This window comes from Drosophila yakuba, chromosome 3L (assembly GCF_016746365.2).
Source record: "Drosophila yakuba strain Tai18E2 chromosome 3L, Prin_Dyak_Tai18E2_2.1, whole genome shotgun sequence".
Taxonomy (NCBI): domain Eukaryota; kingdom Metazoa; phylum Arthropoda; class Insecta; order Diptera; family Drosophilidae; genus Drosophila; species Drosophila yakuba.
Genome location: NC_052529.2, coordinates 31,139 through 48,458, shown reverse-complemented (window position 1 = coordinate 48,458; position 17,320 = coordinate 31,139). Strand labels below are relative to the sequence as shown.

At 41.8% G+C, this 17,320-nt stretch overlaps 1 protein-coding gene and 1 long non-coding RNA gene across 2 annotated transcripts; one reads left to right on the top strand and one right to left on the bottom strand.

Moving 5' to 3' along the window:
- The first annotated feature begins 5,508 nt into the window (after positions 1 to 5,508).
- Positions 5,509 to 14,476, top strand: LOC26534497. Its single transcript, XR_005561253.2, has 3 exons — positions 5,509 to 6,370; positions 6,439 to 6,929; positions 14,090 to 14,476. It is a non-coding gene; the product is annotated as an uncharacterized LOC26534497 (long non-coding RNA).
- On the bottom strand, positions 10,403 to 14,092 carry LOC122319596 (flocculation protein FLO11-like). Its single transcript, XM_043207061.1, has one exon. The coding sequence runs from the start codon at positions 13,475 to 13,477 to the stop codon at positions 10,403 to 10,405; it is 3,075 nt and encodes a 1,024-aa protein (XP_043062996.1). The 5' UTR covers positions 13,478 to 14,092.
- Positions 14,477 to 17,320: the final 2,844 nt, after the last annotated feature.

Here is a 17,320-nt window from a genome sequence, read left to right as displayed (position 1 = left end):
TTCTGCCCTTAACTAATTTTCCCGTATAATTATTAAAATTCTTTATCTTAGATTATTTATAATCGAGAAACCAATCAAAAGCAGCTCAATGAATTAATGGCAAAACCGATTTAAGTCACCAAAACCAATCGCATAAATTCTTGGGAAAATTCTTCTCGCCTCGCCCAAATTGCAACTCACCAAAGACTATAACGAGTTTATTGTGGCCAATATAATTTGTAATTCAATTGCGACAACACCGGAGAAAAGGAATTCCGAACCGACACGACGGCAATTGTGTTGAGTTTTTTTTCGGTTAACATATTTGCTTACAAAATAATTCAATGTATTTTTGTATTTTTTTTGCGAATTTTGCGCCTCGTTTCTGTTTTTATTTTCAGAATGAGCAGAAAAGAAGGGGAAATGTTGATGATGAGGCGTCCGTCCATTTGCTTACTCGTTCCCTCGCTTATGACTCATTGAGGTCGTGTGCGAAATTTTTCGAATGCTTATATTTATTTATGCATTTGCTTTTGTATTTGAGCTGCATGCAAATTCGTTTATTTATTGCACGAACAGCGACAACAGATTCCCTGACGTTCGCCACAAAAATCACTTGGCAAAAGTTCCCCGTGTGAAACTGCAAAAACAGAAAAATAAATGAAATTAAGCAAATAAAATTACTGAGATTGTTATTTTACATGCGACACTTTGTATTTTGATTTTTGTAAATACCTTTTAACTTTCACACCCCCAAAAATAATTTAATTCAGGGAAAATTAATCTTTCATAAAACTTTTGTGCTGCTACAAAACATAGCTAACTATGTCTATTCCTACTTTTTCGGATTACGAAAAAAAAAAGTTTACAAATTTTTGCATTTTTGATAAGGGGTGCCATCATCAAAATTTGCAAAAAATGTAAGAAAATGACATTTTCCTTTTTTGAGCACAGGTGCGTCGTGCGGGGTGCGGGGTCCGGGGTACGGGGTCCGGGGTGCGGTGTCCGTGGTCCGTGGTGCGGGTTGCGGGTGCGGTGGCGGGGTCCTTTTTGTCATAGCACAGGGGGCCTTTTTGAGCACAGGTGGACAGGAAATTTTGTTACGAATTCAGCGAGATATGGCATTCCACTTTTGGACAACTATTTTAACTCCTATCGAAAAAAAACGCATTAATATTTATCAAAAAATCGAAAAAAAAAATCGGATATTTTTAATCGGTGTTTTCGCCATATTTCTCGTGTTTTCTGCTTTTTATACCCGTTACTCGTAGAGTAAAAGGGTATACTAGATTCGTTGAAAAGTATGTAACAGGCAGAAGGAAGCGTTTCCGACCATATAAAGTATATATATTCTTGATCAGGACCAATAGCCGAGTCGATATGACCATGTCCGTCTGTCCGTCTGTCCGTCTGTCCGTCTGTCCGTCTGTCTGTCCGTCCGTATGAACGCTGTGATCTCAGGAACTACAAAAGCTAGAAAGTTGAGATTAAGCATACAGACTCCAGAGACATAGACGCAGCGCAAGTTTGTCGATTCATGTTGCCACGCCCACTCTAACGCCCACAAACCGCCCAAAACTGCCACGCCCACACTTTTGAAAAATGTTTTGATATTTTTTCATTTTTGTATTGGTCTTGTAAATTTCTATCGATTTGCCAACAAACTTTTTGCCACGCCCACTCTAACGCCCACAAACCGCCCAAAGCTGTCACGCCCACACTTTTGAAAAATGTTTTGATATTTTTTCATTTTTGTATTGGTCTTGTAAACTTCTATCGATTTGCCAAAAAACTTTCTGCCACGCCCACTATAACGCCTACAAACCGGCAAAAACTGTGTTTAAGACTCTCCTTCTCCCTTCCACTAGCTGAGTAACGGGTATCAGATAGTCGGGGAACTCGACTATAGCGTTCTCTCTTGTTTCTTATGAAATACCCATGTTTTTAAATTAAATTGATAACATTTTTTGTTTGATTAAAAAATTAATTTGTTTTATGTTAAAACATATTACGATCATGGCAACCATAAAAAAAACAAAAACAATTTTTGTTTTCCACCTTTCTGTTAGGGCGTCTTCCGGGTATAACGACGTAAAATCGTCGTTCCCTTGAAACCGGATATTTTTGATCAGGATCAAAAGCCGAGTCGAAATGGCCATGTCCGTCTTTACGTACGAACGCCTCGATCTCAGGAACTATTTCTCTAATTTCTCCCGAAATTCCAGAAAATGTTGATATTTCTTGTTCAGATTTTCACTAGCTATGTGATAGATATTTAATAGGGGAACTCGACTAAAGCTTTCTCTTGTTAATCGTGGTGTCAAGTACAAGTAAAGTAATCTAAAAGAAGTGAATTTTCAACCTGGGCACAAGTGTCAGCTGGCTATTAGATATCTGCTTTTGTTTCAATTCTTTCCAGCACGTTAATAGCGTGTGTAGGAAACCATTGGCCAAACAAATTGATTAGAGGCCGTGTGTGAATTGTGATGAAAGTTTTCTTGAAACAGCACGCGCTTTTTTCGGTTGCTTGAAGACTTCAGTTCCATGGATTTTGCTGCGGCCCGATCGGCGACTACGTGTTAATCACCAGCCGTAAGCAACCAACAGCAATATCCGCAGCTTATAGTTTCATTCACTGATTTATTGCGGTTGCGATTTAGCTTTCGAATGGGAGAATACCTTAAAGCCAGATTGGGAGATATCTCTAATGCGATATCTATTTTAACCCGCTGTGTACAAACAGACAATTGCTGCAAATAGAGTTGACCTTTTTGTAAAAATATTTTTAGGTAAGATAATTTGTGAAATCAAATCCATCACGGGATACTTTTAGCGTTACTGAAAGGGGAAATCTTTTCCGATCGGTTCGAAAATATAAACGAAATTGTTTTATTTCTGGCCCTTTGAAATCGATAGTTGCGAGTTGAGTTAAATATCTATGATATCTTTTCCGCTCGGTTCGAAAATATAAACGAAATAGTTTTATTTCTGGCCCTTGGAAATCAATAGTTGCGAGTTGAGTTAAATATCTATGACCATCGAGAAGTTAAAGTTATGTCTCACTCACCACACATTTTCTATTTTGTTATTTTCTTTGCCAATTTCTATCCCTAGACGCACAAAATGTTGAAATTTATCCCCAGCACTTCTACTAGCTGATTAACGGATAACTGACAGTCAAAGAAATCGACTATATGTAGCTGTTTATCCATTGCATAACTTGCATATTCTGTTCATAATCGTGGAAGCGCTGATCATGCTATCGGGATTCTCCAATCGCGTGCATACGCTTCTTGAACACGGGGCTAAAAATTTCTTGGAAAAGTGACGCACACGCCGACATAGACACATTTGTTATGCCTTTTTTTTTAAGAAACGGCCCTTGACGCCATTGCTATTTATGGCCTGAAGCAGAGTCAACGGCCTAATGCCGAGAACATTACGCATACGACCCGGGCTCATTTGCCACCTTCAATGTGACACCTTTTGCCTTCGGCTTAAATAGGTAACCTTGTTGTGCCACATTCTATGTTCCGGACACCGCTTGTAAACGGCAACATCGAGAGTACCAACAGAACATCGATAACGCAGTAGCTATAAAGCTCAAACCCAAAGACATTTGTAGAAACTGCGCAGTGCAAAGTCTGTCTAATATGTTATTATTAGCTTGGAGCTATTCATTAAAATTTAAATCAAAACCAAGACAGAATTATCGCTATATTGTCAAAACGACAGGCAGTTTATTATTAAGCAATTGGCATAATTGGAGTTAAAATAAGTTTATCTTTCTGCTGATAAAATAAAATTTTGTATGTGAATTTTTGTTGTAAAGGGAGTTCTTCAGGGGTGGTAAAGCTATTGGCATGGGTTGTGGTCATTTTGATTGATATGTGGATGACGATATAACTCAATATTTTGACTTTAGCTCTTCATTGGAGATAATGTAAACCTGATGTAAACAAATTTTTTTTTATTACGTGAAATGGATTTATTTTTTAAGTGTAAATTAATCCTGGTTTCTTTAATACCTCCTATGAGAACACATCTTAAGTAAATGGCGTCCTTCCTTTGCCACGCCCACTCTAACGCCCAGAAACCGACCAACGTTTTTGGTTTAAAATAATAGGTGACACTCGGCTTCACAACCACATTTGTAAGTCGATCACAAATTTTCATGTTTTTCTGTTTTACATATTTACCTCCCCTTTTTTCCCACCCCTTTTTTTGACGCTCATCTCACGTACCCCTTTGGCTAGCGTGCCAAGCAACGATTTTTATTATTATTTGTTGCTGATATTACTTTATCAGAATGAGGTTAACAAACCTTTCCAAGGCCATTTTACTACAAAGTATTACATTTACACACGTGTAGCCACACTGCATTCAGACACTAACACACTCGAGCGCTGATTCGCACTTGACATTTACCTTGTAGTAAGCGTAAAAAATACAAAAACAATAGAAACCACGACATACAAATTTCTCTTATCTATCTGGGGTACAGTGCAAAAAGTGCCTTAAAAATGTCGGTTGTTGAATAATTCAAAAATACTAGCTATAATAGAGGGTCCTCGAATAGCCCATAAAACTTGTTAAACTTTAGTTTATCCTGAAGATACGAATCCGACACACTTTTGTAGCTTACAAAAGACCCCGTTTCTCGCCGTGTAAAATTTGCCATATACCATTATTAATTCCTTTTTCCCAACTTTTTATTGTTTTTGTTTTGGTCGTAAATGCAGAGAGAGGCGCGTGTGTAACCAGGTAAGGGAGGTGACGAAGAGTGCATTGGGGGCTACAGGTACTTAAAACCCCAGTCCTAGTAGCTGCAGGGGTGGCGTGTCTTGGGGAGGGGGTCTAGACCAAATGTCGGCGCGTGTGCACTACTGAAGTATCCACGGCGTCTCAAGTGCATAGCACACTAGTCTAATGATAGAGGGGGGAGCAGGGCCAGGCCGAGACGGAGCCAGCTACGACGCTGCACATTTTTGCGACTAAACACCCGGAATGCGATCTATACCTGTAATTTACTTTCCGGTGAAGTAGGTTTGTGACTCACTTGATTGTTTTTTTTTTTTGCAGGGACTGGATGTGAACTAACAAAATTATTTATGCTATAAAAATATAAAGTACATCATTGTCAAATATTCAAGTATTTATCTGAATTAAAACTGGTCGGTAGACAAGAATTTTTATATTATCCGTAAAAAGTTTATTAATTCATAAAAGTTAAATCTTAAAAGTATAAGAGTCAATCCAGAAGAATACGCAAAGAGAATTTTCCAAGGAGTAATTATGAGATAGTATATTTCACATCTTTATCTTTACCTCTTGCGACTGCTCATCATCTAACGGTTTATCCCGTCAATTCAATATTCTCCAATCCCCCGTTTTGAACATTTTGCCGCTCGGTTTGCACCAAAGTTTGAGAGTTGCTATGACACCGATGGTTCGGCTAACGGTTAATGCAACAAAATATCGCTTGTTTACAGTTTCGCGATTTGCCTGTCTCCGCCTTCGCAGTTGCTTTTTTTTTTTTTTTTAAATTTTCAGCAGCTGTTGCCACTGGCATTTTATTGTTCTTTGATTTTTTAAATAAAAAATATTTAGATACAATTTATGGCAATTTACATTTGTTTGGAGAGATTGTGTTATAACATATTATTTGGAGTACTTAAAATTAAGAATTAGTTGTGTCGCTTGTATCCCTGTTCTTATTATTGTGGTTTCGTTTGAGTGTGGCGTTGTATCCAGCGACGAGACATCCATCAGGAACGGTGATGTTGGGCAGCTTTTCTCGTCCGACGAAATCGAGAAAATCGAGAGGCAACTGTCGCTTGTATCCATGTTTTTTCTGATTGGGCTCCCTCTGCGCTTCCGTCTGGTCTTCTTTTCGGTTTGCTAGTGATTGCTATCTGCTGTGTGAAAGAGGAAGAGGGCCTCGATAGACGACGCCGTTGGTGATCGATTTTTCCCTCTCTTTTTTTTCAGTAAAAGCTGGTCTGACCTATTTACCACACTAGAGCGGGTCTGTCATTTTCCAATACTAGACGGGTCTAGTTTAGGTTGGAATTTATCGGTCTGGTATTTAGTGTTGACCTAGTATTTATCGGTCTCGTCATTTAAGAGTGTATCGAGTCCGGCTTGTCTGGTCTTACTTTGGTTTTATCGGACAATCGATAGTGGCGATAATTTTAAGCGTGTGTATATCGGTTGGTATTTTTAATTAGTGTTGTCCTAGTATTAATCAGTCTTGTAGTGGTGCGGTCTCATTCATTCATGCGTTTTAACGGCGTCAGTTGTACGGTCTCTCTTCGCTTAGCTTGGTGTAAAAACGTGTTCCGCTTGCAAATTTTTACCTTCTTGCTGGCTGTTGCTGGATATTGGGCTGGTAATACATTTTATAAGGTGCCGCACGTGTAGAGGAAATAACTAATGGCTCTCTTCTCTTCCCCACAGGAAATCTCGTCGTCATTTCGCTGTGGTGTCTGTCATCAGGCAGTTTTGTGTTCATGCGGCGATCAGCGGGTCTAGGCAAGGCGTAATTTGAAGAAAGGCAGCAGCTCATCAATCGAGTCCTAAACGCCTGCAGGGTGCTAATTGACCAGGAATACATTTTTGAAGTGTCGCGTGTGTTATGCAGTTTCTAATCCTTTTTCTTAGTCTCATCCCTACAGGGTCGCCGAGTCGCTGCAAGGATAAACCAGCGAGCAGATCTGCGCGCAGGATTGGCTAGGAGAGTTGCAGTAGTCGTCGGCGCTCGTTGTCAGGACATAACAGGTAGCCAATCTGCGCGCAGGCGTCCGTTGTAGCGGCTGCGGCTTCGATTCCAGCGGACCCCATATTGCGCAAGGACAGCGCTCCCCATATTGCGCAAGGACAGCGCTCGCAGCAGCAAGCAGTGCGGGACTAGGAGACTTCATCAGGCTGTTCTACGTAAAATATTATAAGTAAATTTTACCATTATTTGTAAGATTATTTAGTACCCTCTAGTTGAGCCTTTAGCCTTTTTTTTTGTTTTTTTTTAATTTCTAATTTCTAGTTTTTGCCGACCTTTTTACCTTTTTACCATTTTTTTTCCCCCTTTTTTCTTTTGATTGTTTTTGCTTAGCCTTCTTGTTTTTAAATTGTTTTAGTTATTATGTTGTGTCCCCTTCGTAATCGGGTAGGATTATTCGTTGGATGCCTATGGGTTGCCCTCTGAATTTTTTTATTATTTCCTGCCTAGTTAGGTCCCCATTTCTATATCTTTTATTGTACATATTTATCTCCAACTCGCACCATCTGTCAGGAGGCCATTTTTCGTTCTCTCTCTCTCTTTTTTCCATCTCTTCCTGATTCCTAATTCTTATGTCCTCCATCTCTTCCTCTTCCAGTCTTAGAAGTGTGGGGAGATCCTCTAGGTGCCTTGTTCTTATGCTGTCTCTTTCTTTGCGTGTTTTTAGGGTTTTACATTCGTAGAGTTCGGGGATTTTAGGGAGTTTGGGTGAAGTTAGTCCAGTCGGTCCTTGGGGGATGTGTTCCTTTGTCAATTTTAGTAGCCGCTGTCTGCTTCTCTCCAGTCTTTTAGGGATATAGTGTCTGGTAACGATTCTTCGGACTGCTTTGTTGGGGTGTGTTTTTATGGTTTCGTAGAACCTGTGGGTGGCCTGCTTGTAGAAATCTTCTACCGTTTTGACTCCGTATTTGTCCCTTATAAACTGGTTCCTTGTGAATCTCCCTGCCCTGCAAATTTTTCTCATTTTAAGGTTTTCCTCGACTTGAATCCTTTTTATTTGGGCATCCGTGACAAGGGGACCCCAGGCTGGGATGGCATACTGCCATATTGGCGATAGGATTGTCTTAAAGATTAGCATCTTAGTGTTGTCCGGGAGTTTACTTCTTTCGCTCAATATCCAAGTCAGTTTTTTGTGGGCTGCAGTGAATTTTCCCACTAGCTTGGTGACGTGGGAGCTAAGGGTAAGCTTATTGTCAAGAATTACTCCAAGGTAGGACTGTTTGTTTTGGTTTTTTATTTTGTTGCCCCTAATTTTAATCGTTTTTAGGTTTGTCGGCAGGTCATTTTTTAAAGTGTATATAACGTGTCCTGTTTTGGCAGCATTAACCTTAATGCCCCACTTGTCTGCCCAGTCAGAAAAGGTTTCTAGGTAATTTTGGTTATTACGTATGGCTGCGGTTGGCAGTTGGTCCGTGCTGAGGACTACTGTGTCATCTGCATACGTTGACAGCAGCATTTCTCCTGTTGGTGAGACGCTGTGTGTTCTAGGGATAGGCATATCTGAAGAGAAAATTGAGTACAGTATGGGGCCCAGGTTGCTTCCCTGAGGTACACCAGCACCTATTTGTCCTGTTCTAGATGGCTCTCCTGTTGGGTCCTTGACTTCAAATGTTCTGTTTGTCAGATAGCTCTCCAGAATGGTGTAGAGATTGAAAGGCAGGATCTTAGCTAGTTTTAGTAGTAGCCCCTCGTGCCACACCCTGTCAAACGCCTCTGTGATGTCCAGGAAAACCGCAGAGCAGTATTCTTTCCTTTCGTATGCCTCAAGGATGAATTGCGTGACCCTTGCTATCTGTTGTTCGGCACCATGGTCTTTTCTGAATCCAAATTGGTGTAGTGGAATAGCTTTTCTGAAAGAGTCGATCCTGACCAGTCTCTTTAGAAGAAGCCTTTCAAATATTTTTGAAAAACCCGATAGAAGGCTGATCGGCCTATATGACTTCGGGTCATTTGCGCTTTTTCCCGGTTTTAGGATCATTTTGACTGTAGCATGTTTCCAATTGTCCGGGTAGTGTCCTATTCTTAGTATGGAATTGTAGATTAATATTAGGTAGAGTGTCGCTTTCGTAGGTAGGTTTTTAATAAGTTTGTTAGTAATTAGGTCTTTTCCCGGGGCTTTGTTATTGTTTAGGTTTTTTAATTCTTCTCTTAGTTCTTTTAGCGTGACTGGTTGGTTGTGGGGGTTTTTGTTTGTATTTTCTCGTTCAGCTGTATTAGATTCTTTTATTGTTTTAAGTCCAGTATTTATTTTGTTAATGTGGCAGTCGGGTATGATCATATTAGGCTTGAATCTTTCCTCCAAGTGAGAAACAAAAGCTTCTGTTGTCTCTTGGGTTGTTTTAGTCCATTTGTACCCTTTTTTGGTCTCTAGTTTAAGTGGAAAATTTGGTTGTATTTTCTTTTTTCCTTCGTCCAGCAATCTCCACAGTTGTCTCATCCTGTCTGGGTTTTTTGTATCGATTCCTTCGACTTGTTTGTTTATAGTCTTCTCTCTTAAGGTTTTTATAGCTTTTTTTAGTCTGTTTTCAGCTGCTTTCAGTTTCGCTTTGTCCTCATTTGTCCTGGTGGCTTTAAAAATCCTCTTTAGTGTCCTTTTTTCTTCCAATAATCTACTGGTGTTTTCGTCTAGTGTGAGAGTATTACTATGTCTGTTAGTTCGTCCGTGCCTGCTTCTGGGGTTGTCAGGTAGTCTGGGGGGGGAGTTGCTTCAGTAGCCGAGTCCATGATGTTTTTCATAAAGATGTTTATGGCGTCGTTTATATCTTGAGCTACTCTTATCTCCGTATTTAGAAGGACCTTTCTGTCAAGAGCGTTCTTAAAGAGTTCGATGTTTGTATTTTTCTTAAGGATACTGTTGTTTTGCTTGTGCAAGAAGAAGGTGTTTTTGTCGAGGTTGATTTCCAGCAGGATAGGAAGGTGGTCTGAGGAGAGGTCCGAGCTCGATGAGATTTTCTTTTCGTACATTCCAAGACCTTTACATATGGAAAAATCTATTGCTGATGGGTTTTTCCTAGAGTCGAAAGGGAAATGAGTCACACAGCCAGTAGCGATGATCTCGGTCATGGTATCAGCTTTAACAGCATCGTATAGTGCGGCGCCACGCTGGCAGCCGCGAGAGCAGCCCCACTGTCTATGTTTAGCATTCCAATCGCCACATAGGACAAATTTAGTTCGACCTCCTAGGGTTTTCTCAGCATAGTTGAGTATGTCACTGAAGTGGCTAGACGACCACTTAGGTTGGGGAGGGCAGTATACTGACGCTATTACCATCATTTCACTGCGTCTGTTATTCTCCGGTAGCAATACGATTGGGGCACTCTGGATGCATTCCTTCTCAATCGCTTCTAAGGCCGAATGACGGACCCTGGTGCTTACAATAGTGGCGACTCCTCCTCTTTTGCTGGATACGGGGTTTTGCGCTAGATAGGTCACATATCCAGGAAAGTCCAGCTTGGTGGATTTCCTGTCTAGCCTTGTTTCCGTGACTATGACGATGTGAGCCTTTTCCCTTTGTATCAGCAGGCTGAGCTCGTCCACTTTGTTGTTCGCCCCACAAGCGTTCCAGAACACGATCTTGAAGGTTTCCCTATTGTTCGTCTGTGTCATCCTAGATGTCACTATTCCGGTATGTGTGGAGGGAAAATTTTAGACAAAGATTTGTCCTTTTGCCTCGGAGGGATTTTTCGGGAAAATTCGGCCAGTTACATCTTTTTGGACGAGGCGAGTGACTATCTCAAGAAGGTTGTTTATCTTCTCTTCCATGCTTTCTATGCGTTTTAGAAGATTTGGCTCGGGGATCGCGTTTTTCTGTATCTCTTCGGGTAGATTTTGTGCCATTGGGGGTGGACGGAAGTGGTACAGGTGGGTGTTTGCCGGGTTTAGGACGCTTTTCGGGTTTTTTCGCTCTTTCTCTAACGTAGCAATACTAAGTTTGCTAGTTGTCGGCGGGCTTGACTCCTTCTTTGGTTTCCTTTCAAAGGTCCTAATTCTATTTAGGCGTTTATTTATGGACTGATTCCTTTTTGTTAATGCTTTCCCATGGCTTTTTTTCCCTCGTAGTTTTGTATCATGTGCGGATATTGGAGTAGGAGGTAGATGGGGCTTCTCTTTGCGGGGCGTCTGGGGGTGTGTGGGTTGTGTGTGTTGTGTTTGTTGTGTGTGTTGGTCTCGAACTTTGTTGACGGCTAACCTTTGCTTTGCTTCCTGGAAGACTGGACATCCCTTGTAACTACTTACGTGGTTTCCCTTGCAATTCGCACAGTAAGCCGGAATGTGTTTGGGCTTATTGCACAAGACCGTGGCGTGCTGCTGGCCACATTTCATGCATTTAAAGGGGTTCCTACAGTAGTTTTTTGTGTGGCCAAAGCTTTGGCATCGGTGGCATTGGATGGGATCCCTGGATACCCGTTTTCTTTCTACCTTAATCGTCTGCCCACCAAGAGAGTTTAGCTGCAGGACCTTGAGATGGCTACCGTCTGCTTTGGGTACCAACTCCACCTCGTGTATCCGCATAGGATTCTTGGTATCCCTATATTGCATCGCTCTAATAAATTTCGTAGCAATACCAATTTCCTGTAGTTGGCTTTCAATCCACTTAATCGGGGTAGACTGATGCAGATGACGGATAACGATTTGGAAACCCTTTAGGCCTTTTGGTTGGTGAGAATGTCGAGGAATGTTTTCGTCTTGAAGGACGTTTTGGATAGCTTTGTAGGCTTCCATAGTTTTAGCATGTATTCTAATGTTACTGCCAGGTTCGGATTTTGTAGTGAAGTTGTTTATCCCAGCTTTGTAATTCAGCTTTTCAATCAGCGGGATGATCTGCTGAATATTGGATAATAGGATTGAGGGCGGCTTCTTACTGACTGGAACCGTCTGCCAGGGCATTGAGTTGGGGTTTGCTGTTTTATTTGGGGGGCTAGGGTTTGGTCCTGTGTCCATTTCGGCTGACTTTTGTAGGGATTCTCTTCTAGAGTCATCTCGTATTTTTATGGCGACTTTGCTTTTGAAAAGGGGTGTTTCAGAAAGCAAGTTAGAGACTCCTAGATCATCGTCAGGAAGACCGTCGCGTAGTCTAACCTTTTTGCTCGATGTTAAAAGTGATCCCTCATCTAATATATCCCCGCGTCGCTTCCCAGGAGTTTTAGGAGAACCCAATGTTTTTGTAAGGTTCCTCCTAGCTGCTCCCGGTAGGCGTACTGGAGCTGCAGTGTCATGATTTGCAACAGGTATTTGGCTAGAGGAGAGCTTAGCATTTTCTTTGACTAGTTCCGCAAAAGTTTTGCAAGGAATATTGTTTTGGGTCGGAAGACAGTTTGTTGTGTTTGGGCTAACCTTTTGGGAGAGGGGCGGCGGGGTTTTGATGGACTTTGGCTTGGATATTAATGCCTTGAATGCATTATTGTCATTAGCATTTGCTGATGTGTATAGGTCTGTTTGTTTTGCGGGTAATTTATTTGCAGGTGCTATGTGTTTGTCTGTTTGGGTGACTGGTTTTATTGCTGCGTTTGAATTGTAGGCAAGAAAAGGGGGCGACGGGGTTTCGGCGGGCTTTGGCGGCTTGGTTTGGTGTAAATGTGTTTGTGTGGGAGAAATTGTTTTTGTAATGGTGGGCTTTGGATTGGGTTTTAATGCCTTGAGTGCATTTTTGTCATTAGCATTTGTAGGAGTGTGTGAGTTTATTTGTTTTGTAGCTAATTTATTTGCAGGGGCTATGAGTTTGTCTGTTTGCGATGCTGTTTTTATTGCTGTGTTTAGTTTGTATGTATGGAAAGGGGGCGACGGGGTATTGGCGGGCTTTGGCGGCTTGGTTTGATGTAGATGTGTTTGTGTGGGAGAAATTATTTTAGTATTGATGGGCTTTAAATTGGGTTTTAATGCCTTAATTGCATTTTCGTCATTAGTATTTGTGGGTGTGTTTAGATTTGTTTTATTCGTAGCTAATTTATTTGCAGGTGCTGTAAGTTTGTCTGTTTGCGATGCTGTTTTTATTGCTGTGTTTAGTTTGTAAGTATGGAAAGGGGGCGACGGGGTATTGGCGGGCTTTGGCGGCTTGGTTTGATGTAGATGTGTTTGTGTGGGAGAAATTATTTTAGTATTGATGGGCTTTGGATTGGGTTTTAATGCCTTAAGTGCATTTTCGTCATTAGTATTTGTGGGTGTGTTTAGATGTGTTTGATTCGTAGCTAATTTATTTGCAGGTGCTATGAGTTTGTCTGTTTGCGATGCTGTTTTTATTGCTGTGTTTAGTTTGTAAGTATGGAAAGGGGGCGACGGGGTATTGGCGGGCTTTGGCGGCTTGGTTTGATGTAGATGTGTTTGTGTGGGAGAAATTATTTTGGTAGTTTTCAATGCTTCAATTGCATTGGTGTCAATATCTTGTAAGAAAGTGCTAGAGCTTTTATATATGGAAATGGGGTTAGGGCTATCGGCAGGCTTTTTTTCTATGGCTTCAGGGTTACTAGTACAAATAGCGCTTGTATCAACAAATAAAGGCTCTGGTAAAATCACATTTTTATTTTGAAGTAGTACACAGTTTTCGAAATTGTAAAATTTCTCGTCAGCATTTTTTTCGTAGTGGCTTCTTCTTACTATGGTGGTTTCGTTTGAGTGTGGCGTTGTATCCAGCGACGAGACATCCATCAGGAACGGTGATGTTGGGCAGCTTTTCTCGTCCGACGAAATCGAGAAAATCGAGAGGCAACTGTCGCTTGTATCCATGTTTTTTCTGATTGGGCTCCCTCTGCGCTTCCGTCTGGTCTTCTTTTCGGTTTGCTAGTGATTGCTATCTGCTGTGTGAAAGAGGAAGAGGGCCTCGATAGACGACGCCGTTGGTGATCGATTTTTCCCTCTCTTTTTTTTCAGTAAAAGCTGGTCTGACCTATTTACCACACTAGAGCGGGTCTGTCATTTTCCAATACTAGACGGGTCTAGTTTAGGTTGGAATTTATCGGTCTGGTATTTAGTGTTGACCTAGTATTTATCGGTCTCGTCATTTAAGAGTGTATCGAGTCCGGCTTGTCTGGTCTTACTTTGGTTTTATCGGACAATCGATAGTGGCGATAATTTTAAGCGTGTGTATATCGGTTGGTATTTTTAATTAGTGTTGTCCTAGTATTAATCAGTCTTGTAGTGGTGCGGTCTCATTCATTCATGCGTTTTAACGGCGTCAGTTGTACGGTCTCTCTTCGCTTAGCTTGGTGTAAAAACGTGTTCCGCTTGCAAATTTTTACCTTCTTGCTGGCTGTTGCTGGATATTGGGCTGGTAATACATTTTATAAGGTGCCGCACGTGTAGAGGAAATAACTAATGGCTCTCTTCTCTTCCCCACAGGAAATCTCGTCGTCATTTCGCTGTGGTGTCTGTCATCAGGCAGTTTTGTGTTCATGCGGCGATCAGCGGGTCTAGGCAAGGCGTAATTTGAAGAAAGGCAGCAGCTCATCAATCGAGTCCTAAACGCCTGCAGGGTGCTAATTGACCAGGAATACATTTTTGAAGTGTCGCGTGTGTTATGCAGTTTCTAATCCTTTTTCTTAGTCTCATCCCTACAGGGTCGCCGAGTCGCTGCAAGGATAAACCAGCGAGCAGATCTGCGCGCAGGATTGGCTAGGAGAGTTGCAGTAGTCGTCGGCGCTCGTTGTCAGGACATAACAGGTAGCCAATCTGCGCGCAGGCGTCCGTTGTAGCGGCTGCGGCTTCGATTCCAGCGGACCCCATATTGCGCTTTTTTTGACGTTTCTGGTGAAAGTACGGAAGACAGAATGATGATTTCTGCCCCGCATCCACGCATTTATTTGCCTGTGATTACACAGAGTGCAATTTCTAGGTACAATTATTTTCGTTTTTGAATTTGTACAATGTTGGGGATGAGTGTAAGGGTTGGACAGGTGTGGTAAATATACATGATTTGGTATTTCTTAATTATAAACATTGCGTGGGTGGTAACATTAACATATGGTTTTTGGTTTGTTTACATTTTTTAGAATTTCAGGCAATTTGCATAAGTCAATTTATTTGAGTTTAATTTTACTTTTATTTATATTTTCAGGTACCCCCGCCAGAAGGACGGAAGCACCGAGCCTCAGGAGTCTTTGCCGGTGGGGAATGGGAGCTGCCTGTCCCAGTTATTTGCAGCACGCAGGCTGCGCGCAACTTTTGAATTTGAGTTGGGCCAGCGTTTAGCAGTTTCACCAGTCGTCAGAGTTTTATTTTCGTGTGGAGATCCCGCGCCGCCGTCAATTTAGATTTTAGTTTGCAGGAGGCTGCCAACCCGCCCATGGGTCTCATCGCCAGCCTTCAAATGGTTCAAATCGCAGTGGATTCCCGCGCCGCCGTCTTAATTCAAGGTCCAGGGAGTTGCTGCATTTCAGCTGGAGTTCTTCAAATCGCAGTGGATTCCCGCGTCGCCGTCTAATTCCAGGGTCCAGGGAGTTGCTGCGCTTCAGCTGGAGTTCATCAAAGTATCAGCGAGAGCGTCGTCATTGCTTGGAGTCACCAGGGTCGTCTCTTCTGTGGGTCGTCTCGCCAGGGAAAGGAGGCATCTTGTGGACGCCGGGCCAAGATGCTTTGCTTTGGGCCGACGCTCGTAAATGTCAATGGAATTGGATGCAGAGAATTGGATTAGATAAGTATATCTATGTGTTTAGTTTTGTTTTGTCCGATTTTAGTTTTTTGTCTTTTCTTTGCAGGTCCAGTTTGTCCAGGATTTTAAATTTGTCCGGTGGGATTTGGAAAGGAAAGCGGTGCCATGGATTTATAAGAAGCATCGTTGGGGAGGTTCGTGTATGTCGGTAGGTTTGTATATGCATTTAGTGTTCTGTTGTTGTTAGTTAATTTTGTACTTCTTCAGGGATATTTTCATTATACCACTACTATTATAAAAAGGTCGAATTTGAGGGTCACCATTTTGACCTTTTGCCGGGCCGGCAGCGCCACACCCAGAATTCAGGAGGGCGAGGGGGCATTCCGATATGGAAACGGCATCAAAACATTATATGTTTTTAATGTTTTTAGGTGCCAAAAACATCGTTTTCCGTTGCGTAAGTCGGGAGGTAGAAATTTGCATAGTTTACGCTTTTATTAATTAATTTTGTTCTTTTTCAGGGATGTTTTCAGTGTACTGTTGCTGCCGGGAAAAAAGTCGAATTCAGGGGTCATGCTTTTGGCCTTTTGCCAGGCCAGCAGCGCCGCGCTTAGGATTCAGAAGGACGAGGGGGCATCCTAGCATGGAAATGGCATCAAAAAATTATGCGTTTTTAGTGTTTTAGTTGCCAAAAACTTCGTTTTCTGTTGCGTCTAGTAGGTGAGTTGTGGATTTCATCGTTTTATGCTTTTATTAATTTGTTATTCTTTTTCAGGGATATTGTAGTTGCTACCGGGAAAAAAGTTGAATTTAGGGGTCACGATTTTGGCCTTTTGCCGGGTCGGCAGCGCCGCACCAAGGGTCAATAAAAACGAGGGTGCTTCTTGACATGGGGACGGCATCGAAACTTTGTGCATTTTTATATATATTATTATATATTACACTGCTATATGTTTTGATTAAATTATTACAATCTTTAACGGAGATTTCGTCAATATTGCATTTCTGAGGGAAAAAAGTCAGTTTTAGAGGTTTCTATTTCGTCCTTTTGCCGGGTCGGTGGCACCACTCCTAGGGTCTGTAAAACGTGGGGGAATCCCAATAAGGAAACTGCGTCAAAACATTGCATGTTTTTTGTGTTCTAAGTGTCAATGAGTTGGTTTGTCCACTACGCCAAGTCGGGTCGTCTTTTGTCATCGAGTACGGCTTTAGGGGAGATTGCCGCTGATTGTTTCAGGACCTTACAAGGGATCTACAGCAAAAGGATCTGCAGCAAATGGTTCAGATAAGTGACGTTGTGCATACGCTGCTGCAATAAGTCGACTTAGTTTCGTCATGTTTTTGCCGCGCTTTGATCCTTCGCGTGTCCGTCTGCTTCTAGATACATCTTTGCTAGTCTTGTTGGGTGACATCCTTCATATGCGCTTCGTCGGGGTCAGCAGGGATGAGTCGTCGAGGGGGTACTTCGTCCGTGTTTCGCAGGTCATTAGGATAGAGATGAAGACACTTTGCTGTCGCTTGGGTATTATTGTTTCAGTGAAATAGCCCGCATCCATAGCTTTAATGTAGATTTTAAGTCATTTCGAATACGTAATATTCAGCCATAACTTTCTATTTTGTTGTATGAGCTGCATTTTTTGGGGAGCGGTTTATGTCGACGTTTGTTAAGGTTCGTAGTCAGGGATGACTAGTTTGATCACTGTGGGGGGTTGGCCGAGCATTAGTTCCATGACCCTTTCTTTGGTGATCATTCCTTTCTTGTACATTTTGCTGAATTTGTTTATGAGTAATTCGCACCATCTATCTGGTGGTCCTTTCTCCAGGGCTTTTTTCCTTTCTTCTTTTTCCCTTTCCTTCCTTTCTTCCTCTGCTTTACAGTCTCTCGCTTCCATTTCTTCGTCCTCCAGTTGAAGAAGAGTAGGAAGGGTCTGTCTATAGTCGTACCTTAATTTAGAGACTATTTCTAATTCCTCTATATCCGT